Source organism: Otolemur garnettii, unplaced genomic scaffold, assembly GCF_000181295.1.
Source record: "Otolemur garnettii isolate 467f Iridium unplaced genomic scaffold, OtoGar3 scaffold00001, whole genome shotgun sequence".
Taxonomy (NCBI): Eukaryota; Metazoa; Chordata; class Mammalia; order Primates; family Galagidae; genus Otolemur; species Otolemur garnettii.
Window position 1 is genome coordinate 44039336 of NW_003852396.1, and position 14208 is coordinate 44053543.

Here is a 14208-nt window from a genome sequence, read left to right on the forward strand (position 1 = left end):
CCACTGCCTCAGTTCAGGCTCTGTCTTCTCTCTCTGTTCTGTAACCAGCATCTATCCCACGCCACTGCCTCAGTTCAGGCTCTGTCTTCTCTCTCCGTTCTGTAACCAGCATCTGTCCCACGCCACTGCCTCAGTTCAGGCTCTGTCTTCTCTCTCTGTTCTGTAACAAGCATCTCCCCACAGGCCACCCTCCTGTCTAGTATGGAACCCTGCTCTGGTCCATTTTCTACTGACTCTTTGCACAAATATTTTACTTTCCTAGTCTAACATCCTTTCAGCAGCTCCAAATTGCCAACAGCATTAAACCCAAATTCTTAATCCTGGCCTTTGAGGTCTTTGACTCACTGGCCCCTGCCTCTCTCTTCAGACCCCTTCCTGGCCACTCCCTGAGGTCCCCAAAGTGTTAGTCCAACAACACTTCTTACCTGTTATTATTTTGTGCCTCTAGGTCTTTGTACATAGTGACCCCTCTCTGTGGTCTTTTGCTCTTGTTACTGGTCAGTTCTCTAAGAAGCAGGTCAAATGTCAATTCCTTTGTGTAAATATTCCCAGGCAAAGTCAAGACCTCCTTCTTCTGTGATCCTAGACTATCCTGCTCACAGTGTCTTGATGGAAGTTTGTGGTGTTTAGTTGATACGAGTTGAAACTCTGGAGGCCTGGGCTTGAGTAATGGCTCTGCCATTACTCACCATGTGACCTCTCTGGATGGAAGTTTCCTCATCTGTAAATGAAGGTAACAGTAGCGCTTCTCTCACAGGGCTGTGGACAGGATCCAAGGAGATAATGGAGAGAGAGGGCCTGGAAACTCCTAGCTCCTCAACAGTACTCAACACATTTGCTAATGGGACATTTATTACCAGATTTGATTGTGGGTGGTTTCTTGCCTGTTTTGGATCGTGGCTGAGCTCTGTGAGGGCTGGGATTTTCTGCTGTTTGTTTTTGTAGCCTAAGCTCTTAGAACAAGGCTAGTTCTGAAAAAGCTCACAAAAAACACAGGGTGACCAGGACTCTAGGCCTGGCCCCAGCATGGGCTGCCTGTGGGTCTTGGGACAGTCAACTTCTCCTGGCCTCTGCATGTCAATGCCCTTTTGGAGGGCAGAGAGGTCAGCACAGCTCAAAGTGGAGGATATTCCTCAATTTGGGGATAGAGAAAGAAATCTTGGTCAGAGCTTGAGGCTTGGGGATGGAGCCAGGGCTTGGGAAAGGACAGGGATCCAGGTGGTGGACTGTTTTGGAGCCTGGCAGACGGTGTAGCAACCAGCTCTTGGAATCCCTCTAGTGGTGAGTTGTACACTCTTACCTGCTGTTCACTGAACCACACAGAAGCACCAGGATGAACAGACACATTAGATCTGTGAATTCCCCTACAAGTTCGCTTTGGTAAATAATAATATTCTCCTTAAAGTAGGGAGAACAGACCGGGAAAGAAAAGGCTAAATATATTAAGTTTTTACATCAAATTGACACATCAGCAGGTTAGTGCAGCATTTAGGAACTCAGTGTCCAGAGTCGGAAGAGCTGGGTTCAGAGCCAAACTTTGCCACTTACGAGCTCTGTGATCTCAGGTTACTCCACCTTGCTGAGCTCCAATTTCCTCATCTGTGTAAATAATATCATAGAATCCCCTCCTGATAGGGTCACCACGAGGACTAACTGAGATATTACATAGGGCTCAACCCACATGGGCACAGGGCCCATCCTCAAGGAATGTAGCTGTGATGATTATGGGTTTTTATCTCCCTCGACCCCACTGATGCAGATAGCACAACAGCATAGGTTATTGTTATTGCCATCTGAGAGATTTTTAAACTTAATTCAGTTCCATAAATAGACACTGAGTATCTTTAGTATGTCAGGTCCAGTGCTAGGGGGTGGTATATGGGGAGGACAGGACAGACATAAGGCCTGCCCTGCCTTGTCTGGTGAATAAAGCAGACATTTATGAGTAAATAATTGAGACCAGTGTGTAACAGTGGAAAGACAGGTGCTACAGGCATGTGGGAGACAGGGACATAAACTCATTGAGGTGTCAGAGAAAGCTCCTTCAGAAGAAAGATTTAGGTCAAGACTTCAAATATGCATAGGAGTCAGCAAGGCAAGGGGGAGGTGGGGAGAGAGGGACCAGCATGCGCTAAGGATGCGAGCCTGGAGCCAGACCAGGTGTCCCATGTGAGGCATGTAACTATTAAGAGGTGGGAGTGGGAGGACACAGGTGATGGCTCCCAGTCACCTTCTTTCTGACAGTGCATATATACACGTACCCTTTTTAGAGGTTAAAAAATAAGGCATTTATGAGTTAACAAAAGGCCAGGAGTGTTGATAATATCTTTTCTTAATCAGGGGCATCTAAAATGCTGGAGTTTGACAGAGTCCACAAGCCATAGTCCTGAGTCAGCCGAGAGAAAGCAGCTGTCAAATGCACACATTGGCTCCCTGGACTGCAAACAGTTACCTGGAGCCAACTTCAGCTTTCCTAGCTCTGTGAATCAGAAACGACAGCAAGCATCATTAGGGAGCTGGACAGACTGGGGAGGTGCTGAGAACACAGGCTATGGAGTCAGACAGACCTGGACTGAAATCTTGGCACTGCCAGCAACCAGTAGTAGCAACCTCTCTGAGTGGCGGTTTTTCCTTCTCTGTAAAATGCAGATCATAAATAGTGCTTCTACGAATGCAAGTTAGACATACGTAAAGCATTTGATATGTGCCTGGTATGTAGGTGCTTGATAGTTTCTTTTACAGCCTCCTTGGAATTATGCTACATTAAAAAAAATTGTTGGAATAGTCACATCTGTTCTCTACCCTCAAACCTTCCTGTAGATAGAGGGCCGTGGCCTGAAGAAATGGATGTGACCAAGGGATGGTAGCACCATAATCCATGCCTCCTTCACAAATTCCTCCTGTTATTGGTGAGCCCTGTCTTGTCTTCCCCAGTACCACGGGTGTTATCTGAAATGCAGGATTCATGGTTTAAATAACAGAAAAGGAGATGGAACACACAGACCACACGTTAAGTGGGTGTAAGGAATAGTGATAAAGGAGACTTATGGGTAACGTTCCTCAGTAAACCCTTTCCACTGCTACAGCTTGGAGCAGAGGGTCCGTGCATGAAGATGAGAGATGACATAGAGAAACTCAGAGGAGGAGAGGATATGGCCAGTGCAGGTAGATGCTAGAGGCAATTTGCAGAAGCCATGGAAGGAGAGAAAACCTCCTTCATGTTTCTGGCTTTGCACGGCTGGGGCAGTTGCAGTTAGGAACAGGGCTGTTGCAAGCTGCTCAGCACCACTGACCGGTGTAGAACCTTCATGTAGAATGTAAACTTGGAGGGGGTAGGGTTGGAGGCACGGAGAATTGCTTGCTACGTACACAAAAGGTCTTATGCACAGAAAGGCCTGTGCTGATGCAGCTCAGCAGGGGGTTCGGAAGCAGATCAGAAGCAGGGCAACCAAAACATTGAAGAAACTGAAAGATCAGAGTAGCAACGTTTCCTTCTGTCACACTGTCACACTCGGCTGGGGCCTTGCCGGTGCCTTAGTACAGAGGGGCTGAAGTTAATAGCCTACCCGTGCTGTAAAATATTTATAGCTTGCTGCATAAATAATTATGCCCAAATTAACTGTTTATTAAACAGTTTATAGTTCATTGCCTAACAAAGGATAAGTCATTCTAAATCAGTCTCTGTGTTGTTTTTATAAAGCCCGGAGTGACAGTCTTCCAGGTTGGGTGGTAGAGGAGCGCATGGGCTGGGAGGACCCAGCGGACATCTGGTGACAAGAGTCCTTGGAGGTCATGGGAAGTATTCTGTTTACTCAAAGTGCTTACGATGGCTTCCAACACCCTGTGTCATCTGCCTGGATCTCTTCTCTGAGCTCATTCACTTATCTTTCCACGGCGCATGCTACTCTAACCACGCTTCGCTTGTCTCTACATCCTCTCTCAGGCAAACTGGGCACACTCCCTGCCAGGGCCTTGGCACTAGCTGTGTCCTCTGCCCACAGTGCCCCATACTCACCTTCTGGCGTGGCCAATTCTTTCATCCCCTTGCACTGTTTGCTCAGATCTTAGCTTCTCAAGAGCCTACATTGACCACATGTGCAGAATGGCCATTATCTCCCCGCTTCCCACATGAGCAACCTTGATCCTGTTTATTCTACCTCTACTTTTTAATAGAAATGATCTGCCTTTAACATATTGTATACCTTTTTATTTATTATACATATTATTATCTGTTTTCTCTTGCTCACATGTACTCTCCATGGGGGGCTAGGATGTGCGTTCCTTTTGTTTGCTAACACTCCCAAGCAGCTACAGCAGTTCTTGGCACATATTTGGCACTAAGTAAATATTTGTTGAGTGAATGAATAAATATTCAGAGTGGGACTTGTGAGACCATGTGGGCCGTGCACTCCACATAGATGCTGGAAGTGCCTGGAAGATTTTGGAATGAAGTTCTATGAAAGACCACTCTACTAAGAGGGACTAGACTTGTTTTAAAGAAGAGAGGGCCCATTTATTAGACTCCACACGTCTCAAACTGAATCCATCACCCATTGTGTCTTCCAAACTTAGTTCTGCTGTCTGTTTAGCTGCTCAAGTTGAAAAATCTGGGTTTCATGTTTGATGATTCCCTTTCATTTGTCATCTGTATGAATCTGTGTACAAGTCTTGTTGATTTTATCTTCCCAATCTGGAAGGATTTTTTTTTGTTTTAATTTTATTTATTTATTTATTTATTTATTTATTTATTTTTGGCCAGGGCTAGGTTTGGACCTACCACCTCCGGCATATAGGGCCGGCGCCCTACCCTTTTGAGCCACCGGCACTGCCCCCAATCTGGAAGGATTGTTGTCCAACACCAGTTCAACCATCAGAGCGTCTTCTCACTGTATACTTGAAAGTCATTTTGGATGAATATAAAATCCTTGGTGCAAACTTCATTTTTTTTTGAGTATTTGAATATGTAACTAATTTTTTTTCTGTTGTAAAGTATGGCTTAAACAAATAATCTGCACTTATTTCTAGATGCACAAAGGATTCTTCCCTTCTTTTTTCCTCCGTCCCTCCCTCCTTTCTCCTTCCTTTTCTTTCCTTTCTCTTCTTCAATAGTCTTGTTAAAATGTGCCTCACATATTTGTTTTCATGGATGTAATATGCTCTTTCACTGTGCGTTTTAAAATCTTTTTGCCTCAGAGTGAAGTGTTCCTACTTAAAGTTCTTTGCGTTGATTCTGATTCTATGCTTTTGGTTTCTTTCTTGGGAATTTTTATTTGTTAAATCTTCCTTATCTATCTTTAATACTTGTCACTTTCTCTCAAATCCTTTGTATCTCCTTCTTCTTTTATTTTCAAAATTTTCTTCATTTTTGCGTTGGTTTTCTTAAGGCATTATCTCACATGTTTCTCCTTGTTTAGCTTTTGTTTCTCAAATGACTTTCTCCTCCTCATAAATGAAAATTTATTTCTAATTCATTCCTGAGTTAGGACATTTCCTTCTGGAGAATGTATACTGCTTTTTCATGTCCTATATAATTTTCTAAAAATGTAAGCTTATTTTGAAATACTAGGTTATAGATTTTATCTGTTTTGAAAATATTATTTTCCTGGCATTTTCTCCTTATAGAGATGTTATTCTGTTCTTTATTCTCTTTTTTTTTTTGAGATAGAGCCGCAAGCTGTCCCCCTGGGTAGAGTGCTGTGGCATCACAGCTCACAGCAACCTCCAGCTCCTGGGCTTAATTGAGTCTCCTGCCTCTGCCTCCCAAGTAGCTGGGACCACAGGTGCCCACCACAACGCTCGGCTATTTTTTTTGGTTGCAGCCTTCATTGTAGTTTGGCGGGCCTGGGCTGGATTCGAACCCGCCACCTTAGGTATATGTGGCTGGCGCCTTAGCCACTTGAGCCACAGGCACCAAGCCTCTTTATTCTCTTTTAAAAGTAAATATGTATAGGATGAGAAGTCAATAATTTTCTGTTGTACCTTTTTAAGTAGAGTTAGTTTTCATGAACCTTTGGAGGGAGGCAGAGTTCAGGAAAACTCTTCTAACTTCGTGTAGTTCCACTTCCTTCTGTTTGAGTGTAGAGTTAAGAAATACGGTGACCCGCTCTCTGAGCGTCCCTGGCTTTGCTTCTTCCCCTGACATTGAGCTGAATTTCTCTTTCCTTTGCCGTGCTGTCCCTGTCCCACTCCATTCTGATTCCACCCCCAGAAGTTTATTCTTAATGTGGCGCTCTGTGATAAAAGAGATTCCTGGTGGGTCAAGTTTGAGAGTTCAGAGGGCACCTGGGAGTCACCTGTAATGGAAAGGCAAACCCCCTTGTGGTTTCAGCTCCTGTTCTCAGATTCCCACCCTGTGCTTTCCAGCAAATATCCAATGGCTATCTTGGGGTTCTCCTTTCTCGTGTGCAATAGATGCACCAGATTGCTTCCTTCTTCTCACGAGATGATACCAAGCAGGTCAGACAGCTACTGGTGGTTGTCTCCACTTGTTTATGTTTGGGGACTTGTGGGGATAAACATATCAGCTAGTGGTTTTTGGGTTTTTTTTTTTTTTTGAGATAAAATCTCACTCCATCAGGCAGGCTAGAGTCCCCTACCATTAGCCTAGCTCAAAGCAACCTCAAATCCTGGGTCCAACCAATCTCTTGCCTCAACCTCCCAAATAGCTGGGACTACAGGTACTCGCCACAACACCCCGCCTAGTTTTTCTATTTTTAGTAGAGAGAGGTTCTTGCTCTTGCTCAGATTGGTCTTGAACTCCTAAACTCAAGGGATCCTTCCACCTTGGCCTCTCAGAGTGCTAGGATTATAGGCATGAACCACTGCACCTGGTCCTATCAGCTGGTTTTGTTGTAATTATTATCTATGAGGGTTGCTATCTAGTTGCTCTGTCAGTTTTTATGTGGGGATTTGGAAAGGTTGAAAGACCATGCTGCCATGGCTGCCATCTTCCTAGAATTTTCTTCATTTCTTTGACCTTTAAGTAAAAGGGTCCTGATGATACAGTTATTTTATCAGAAGTGCCTTAATAGTGATTAACACATATAATATATTGCCTGTTAGGAACTTCATATTTGTTTGTGTGCGCACACACACATTTATAGATGTATAATACAGACACACAGTATTATCACGTCACTTAATAATCATTGTTTAGCTTTTGCTTCTCAAGTGACTTTCTCCTCCTAATCTTTCTCCATTTGCCAATGGGGGAACTGAAGCACACTGCCCAAAGTGACACAGTTAGTGAGTGGCGGCACTGGGATTTGAATCCAGGCCACCTAGCCCTGGTGTCCCTTACTGGGAGCTGTGGTATCCAACAGGAGCTACAGCAATGCACAGAAGACCCAGTGACATATTTGGTGGTGGCATGATGGTACCTAGAAGAGGTAGTAGTGAGAGAAGAAGGCATGATGAGATGTCCAGTAGAGCCAGTGAGCATGACATTCACCAGAAGGAGCGGCAGCCATGTTGGGTGGCCACGGCAGGGCACAGCAGCTATGGTCCTGCCCAGTGTCAGGGTGTAAGGAAGAAAGGATGACAGAATCATCTGGTTCCATCTTGTGGTTGACTGAACCAGGTTTTGTTTTATTTTTTCTGAGATAGGGGCATGCATGAGATGAACTCTGGGGACTCCTAGAAAGACTCATCACGATGGATGAGAGTAAAGTTGGGCTCTATATTTACATCTGCTTCTTCTGCTGGACTGTGTGAGCTTCCTAAGGGCAGGGATCAGCCACACAGGCCTGGCACACAGTCAGTGACTCACGTTCACCAGAGGTTGTCTAGGAGATGTTGCTTAATATTTTAGACCTTTTTGAACTGATCGAGTATGTTTTAATCTTGTTACTAGTGTCACGTGGGGACAGGTACTTCCCAGGGGCTGAGGGATGTGCGTATATATATGCCTCACTAGAACACCAGTTTCCTTTAAGTTCAGGCCAGATTCTGAGAATTAAGACACTGGTTGCTAAGGGTCCAAGCTCCACCCAACCAGAGCATTGCTTAGTGGAAGACAGGAATGTTTGCACAGTGTCTTGTATGAAAGGTTTCCCTGGTTTTATGGACTTCTGCTTCAAATATTTCTATTTAAAACTAAGCTTTATATCATGTCTTTTTGTGGGCTCCAGTTACTTACCCAATACTTAACACTTTAACCACAGGGCAGGGAACTCAACCTAAATTTTGTCTGACATCCCAACTGTGGATAGAATCCACACCTGCGGAAATGTAGTCTCAGAATGGTGGGTGGCGTGGTTTCAGGGCATTCTTGTGTGCCAGTCCTGGACACTCCTGTCCCTCTTGTGTAACTTCCTGCAAGTTCCAAAAATATTTTCAGCTGGCTTGGCAAGGCTTACAATCCATTTCTCACAGGTAGTCTTAAGATTACTTGATTCAGTTACCTATTTTTGATACCTACTACGTGTTAGGCTTTCTATGGTTAAACTTTATAAGCTTTGAGGTTAAAATTTACATTTAAAAGCTTTATAGTCCAGCACCTACATCGTTCAGAAAGTCCGGCTCCTTCTCACTGAAAAACTGTAAACATGAAGACATGATTTTAGCCTTGAGAATTAGAGCGAGCCTTGACAATTTCAACTCTCTCCGACACCTGGGCCTCACCAGTCTGGCCTCCCTGGTGCCCTTAGTTTATTATACTAATGCAAAATGAAAGCCAAGTCCTCCCCTTGCCTGACACAGCCCTATAGGACCTGGTCCCCTTCCCCTATAACTCTCACCCCCCCCCATCCCAGTCAGCTCTTTCCCGGCTCCTCTGGCCTCCTTGCTATTCCTTAACACATCTTGAGGACACTTGTGCCCCAGAACCTTTGTAATTGCTCTCTCCCCCGAAAGAATTTCTGCCCAGCTACCCACATGGTTCCCTTCTTCATGTCCTTTAAGTCTTTGCTCAAGTGTCCCTTTCTCAGTCAGCCTTTTCTGATCCACAAATTTTAAATTGAAATGCCCATTCCCTCTTCCACCACCAGCACTCTCTAGCTTTCTTTTCCATCCTCTTTTCCTTCATAGCACTTTCTACCTCCAACATATTGTATATTACATTGCTTATTTATTTGGAAAATTGACTGCCCTTGTCATCAGAATGTAACTTTCACAGGGGAACTGATGATTTGCTTGCCGCCATAGCCTAGGTCTTCAAATAATACTTGGCACATGGTAGGCACAAAAATTTATTTAATGAGTAAATAAACTGGTAGCAAGTCTAGAATGTTTGAAGTAGGTAAGATTAGGACAGAAGGACTAATCAGAAGCTGTTGCAAGTCAAAAAAAAAAAAAAAGGACTCAAGCTCAGCCTTAATCATTAACTATACATGTCTTCTGTTGTGAAATGATAGTGAAATCTGTTATTGTCTTGTTTTGTTTTTTAAGTTTTATTTTTAATTGACGCATAAGAATTGTCTTTTAATTTTGCATTAGTTTGTCTTGATTCTTTAGGTAGATCAAACGCTCCTTGTGAGAAGAGACGTCACACCTTCATCTCTGCTTGTCCCTCAGTGCTTGGCACTTAGGTGACATGAAATGTGTGCAGTGCCTCATTCATGATCTGATATGACTGACTTTCATTTGGGGAAGGGAATTTTAGAGTGCGTTTTGTTTGATGAAGACCTTAGGAGCTAATCTGTGTTCTCACACGATGGTACTAAATAAAGTTAATTTTGTTCCATGACAAAAGTATTAATATACATGCTCACTACAGAAAATGTGGAAATGAAAGAAAATTTCAAAAAATGAAAAAAAAATAACTCTTCAGTTTTACTACCCATTAAAAGCATTTTAATGTCATTCCTCTAAATATTTTTCTAGACACAGCTGTTGACATTATTGGAACAATTGTGTGTTTACATTTACACTTTTGCATCCTGCATTCCCCCCACTTTCTTCACACATGTATTTTTCTTTGCTTTAAACTTTTGGAAACCACTACTTAAATAATGGACACTATATAACCTGCAGCTGGGCTATAGCGCATGTAACATAAGATATTTAGGCTCCTTCCATTTCCCCCTTATTGTAAAGATCACTTGCTGTCCCGTCAGACTTTATTGCCTGCTGTTTATTAATCTGGTCACCTGCCCTCCAGCCTTCTGTGCTTCAGGCTTATAATCCGCAAGATGGAGGTAACCAGAAATGAGTTCATGCATGGCAGAAACAGAGCTGGGCATATAGTAGGTGCTTAGTAAACATCAGATGGCCCAGAATGGAAATCTTTGGAAATTGCCGAGAGTTGATAGTCCTCCTGGTGCTGTCACCTCGTTGCAGGCTGCACCTGATGCAAGTGGATTCGGTCCAGCGCTGGATGGAGGACCTGAAGCTCATGACCGAGTGTGAGTGCATGTGCGTCCTGCAGGCAAAGCCCATCAGCCTGGAGGAGGACGCACAAGGTGACCTTATCCTGGCAGGAGGCCCTGGCCCGGGAGACCCTCTGCAGCTGCTGCTCAAGCGGGGCTGGGTCATCAGCACTGAGCTGCGCAGGATCGGGCAGAAGCTGGCGCAGGACCGCTGGGCGCGGGTGCACAGCATGAGCGTGCGCCTCACCTGCCACGCTCGCTCCATGGTCAGCGAGTACAGCGCGGTCAGCAGGAGCTCCTCGCGGGAGATGGGCCAGGTCAGCTGCCCTGGGATGGGGGTGGCTTGGTACTGGGACTGGAGATGCCTCGGAGCAGGGTGGGTCTGAATCATGGGGAGTCCCAACCTTTCCTCCCGCCCCGCCCCCGGCCTCTTTTCTTTTCAAGCAAAGCAGGGAAAAAAGACGGTAGGGACCTTAACTGAGGACCTAACAGGTGAGACATTGTGGGAGGTGTTTTTACACACAAACCACACCACCTGTGAAGGAGGTAGCCCCACTGTGAGCAGCTGATAGGAGTTAAGTACATTAACTTGAATGCCAGACTGCTTGGGTTGAAATGTCAGCTCTGCTGTGTGCGCCTTGGCAAGTGACTGAACTTCCCTGAGCCCCAGTTCCTTCATCCTCCTGGGCATAATAATAGCACTTATGTTATAGATTTGTGAGAAGAATAAATTATTTGTTATATGTAAAACATTGAAAGGAATTGATTAAAAAATATCAGTATTATTATCCTCATTTTATAGTTGAGGAAACAGAAATTCCAAGAGGCTGAGTAACTTGCCCCAAGGTGTGTAGGCAGGAATCAACCTGACCTTTGCTGAGTCCACAGCCCATGACATTGAATTTTCTACGCAAAGCCCAAAGTGAATGACTGACAGTCTCCCTTCTTCTTTCTCTCTTTCCTTTGACGTGCGCTTTTCACCTTAGTGCCCTCCCCTTGGCCTCAAACCCTTCTTGCCTCTACTTTGCAGACAGTGTTAACTCCTATTGTTTCTTCAAAGCTCAGCTTAAATGCCCCTTCCTGTCTGAAGCCTCTCAGATGGGTTTTATCTGGCTCAGTTTTATTTTCTTAAACTCCCAAAGTAGCTGGCAATGATCTCTTTTGCAACCTGGATCACAGTGCCTTATAGATCATGTGCCTGTCCCCCAAGTCAGATTACTTGATTCTTCATCTTTATGCCCTAGAGTTCCCGGCACGGCAGTTGGTCCTCAATCAATGCTTATTGAATTGAAGAAAATTGATCTATTTTTCTACAGATTGAGAAGCTGCTAATGGAGAAATGCTCAGAGCTCTCAGCAGTCACGGAAAGGTAAACCTGAACTCTGGGTCTCCCACAGTCTGCCAGGCCCATGCTTCAACAGGGGAAGGGCTGGTGTCTTCTCTCTTGAGGGAGAATGGGAAGGGGAGGCCTGATGGTGGTTTAGGAGTTTACTTTTTCTGACTTTTATCAGAAACTTTAAAAGATTCCCTTGGAATTTTCTGCCCCATTTTCAGGCCCCAGGGATAAGGTAAAGGGCAGAGAAAAGGGCCAGGCATAGGAAGAAAGGATTTTCAAGGAGTTGGTAACAAGGAAAGGGTTTCTACAACTGTGGGGAGGCTCCCGAGTCTCCCAAATCAAGGCAAGAATGAGGCAAGACATAGATAATCAGAGACACTCACTCACTCATACTCAGATATGTAAACACACACTCACACAAGCACAGACATATACTCACACCCACTTCTCCATGTTTCACAGGCATAAACATACATAAGTTTACACTCAGACGCATACACACACTCAGTCTCATACGTGTACACACCCCGGTGTGTGCTGACACTCTCCTCACCCTTCCCCTGTGTTTTCCAGGAGAAACGTGGATCTTGGCATTCCCTGGGGTTCATGGGGTCTTTGCCTTTCCTGGGTAGAACATTCTCAGGCCACAGTGGTAAACCTGAGCCAGATCCCATCTGTTCTTTCTGTCTGGGAAGAAAATCCTCAAGGGCCATAGACGTTGACATACGCCGTTAGCACTGGCGATACCTCGCACTCCAGAAGCCTTCTTCATAGCTTCCTGCCTCTGAAACCCCCACACCAAGCCCAGGCCTGGAGCAGGCCAAGATCTGGCCCCTGCAGTGACTCTGTCCTGCCCCACGGCCCTCCCAGTGGCTCACCCCATGGTTCCCTCTCCCCAGGTGCCTCCAGGTAGAGAACGAGCACGTCCTAAAGTCGATGAAGGCCTGTGTGAGTGAGACCCTGAGCACACTGGGCCAGCACTTTGGCCAGCTGCTGGAGCTGGCCCTGACACGGGAGGTGCAGGTCAGTGCAGGCTGGGCAGTGCATCATGGGGACTCTTGGGGGGCAGGGGAGATGGACGGGCTGAGCCACGCTGGCAGAAGCTGCTCATATAATCTTTCTTGGGAAGCATCCGTCTGAGATCACCAAAGTCCATTCCAGCATCTGGAGAGACAAAGCTGCAGAGCTGAGCCCAGCCTTCCTGAGCACCTAACCCAACTGTGCATTCTCCAGAGATGAAAACTGTAGCCCAGAGAGGGAAGGCACTTATCCAAGGTCACACAGCAAGGTGGTGGCAGCCAGGCATTTGTTAATTACACTTTTAATTTTATTCTCAGTACCTAGAACTTCTCTGTTATTATTAATTCATAGCTCACTGAAAGACTTTAGGTACCCACCAGGAATAAGTCAATTGTGGAAATCCTGGCAAGAGAGAGGAATCTAGAAAGGTCCTATAGTCCTGCCCCTGGCTCTAAGCAGGACTGGATTTTAGAATCCATGCTTGATTTTAGAAAGAGGGAGACACTTTAGAACCTGACAGATCTATTTCCAGCTGGTGGTGAACCTCTCTCAGCTTCATTTTCCTCATCTATAAATTGAAGAAGCTTCCTCAGGTGAAAAGTGACAGGCCTAAGCAAAAACACATGGAAGGTGCTTAGCGCTTAGTATGGGTTAAATACATGTTATCCCCTCCCTTGCCCTTTGCTATTTTAAGAGCCTCCCAGTAAGGCAGATTCCATAAGGCTCTCATTAGGAAAGGTATTTACATGTTATTTATAGTTACAGAAATATTGTGTTACATACTTGCCATTCTTTTCCCACCACCAAATAAAAGCTTCCCACAAATAACAAATCCCTTTCCATGTCGGCTTCTCTCCAAATTCAGCCTCTCTCCTGAGCCTAGAGTTTCCCTTCTCTCCCTGAGCACTGAGCTCGTTTTGCCCAGGGCCCAGGCCCTTCTGGCCAGAGACACCTGCCTATCCTGTCTCAGTCACACTCCTCACCCCCACAGGCCTGGTCCCTTTGTCAGTGCAGCTGGTCCCAGGCATTCTCTCCCTCCCAACCACAGAAAGGTCCTCCAAGGTCACTCTCCCTGCCCTGACAGGCATGAATGGGAGGAATAATTTAAGGCTAGGGCACTGGGGCATCCGTTTAATGCACACAAGTCAGTGTTGACATCACAGATAGGGCCAGGTGGTGGCTCAAGTTGGGGTCCCCAACCCGAACCGAACCATCAAGTCCAGAAGAAACCACAGGACATGGGAGTCAAAGTAGGTGAAGAAAGTGAGGAGCTGATGAGAGAGAAATGTTGAAGGTAGCAGTGGGGAGGAGCCGGGAGGAACGTCTGAGCAGGGCACAGGTGCCGGCTGCAACTCTTTATGCCACATTAGTAACCACCTTCCTAGAAGTGCCAGGTTCAATTAAAAGGGCTGAAATGGAAGTGGTAAGTTGGATTGTCAGTGAAAGTCAGCTGCGTTTAGAACTAGTCATCAGCTCTTTCTACCAGGGAGCAGGGGAGTATGTATCTCTTTGATCCTGTAGTTCATGAGATCTGGGGAAAGCTCC

General features: G+C 45.4%; 1 protein-coding gene across 3 annotated transcripts in view; it reads left to right on the forward strand.

Annotated features, from left to right (window-relative positions):
• The window catches only part of INSC (INSC, spindle orientation adaptor protein), a 132906-nt gene that overhangs the window by 48221 nt on the left and 70477 nt on the right, over positions 1 to 14208 (forward strand). For all 3 annotated transcript variants that reach the window (XM_012801662.1, XM_003781133.1, XM_003781134.1), the window contains 3 exons: positions 10279 to 10624; positions 11624 to 11676; positions 12543 to 12666. In XM_012801662.1, coding sequence (XP_012657116.1) covers positions 10279 to 10624; positions 11624 to 11676; positions 12543 to 12666 — 523 coding nt within the window. The remainder of the gene's footprint in view (positions 1 to 10278; positions 10625 to 11623; positions 11677 to 12542; positions 12667 to 14208) is intronic.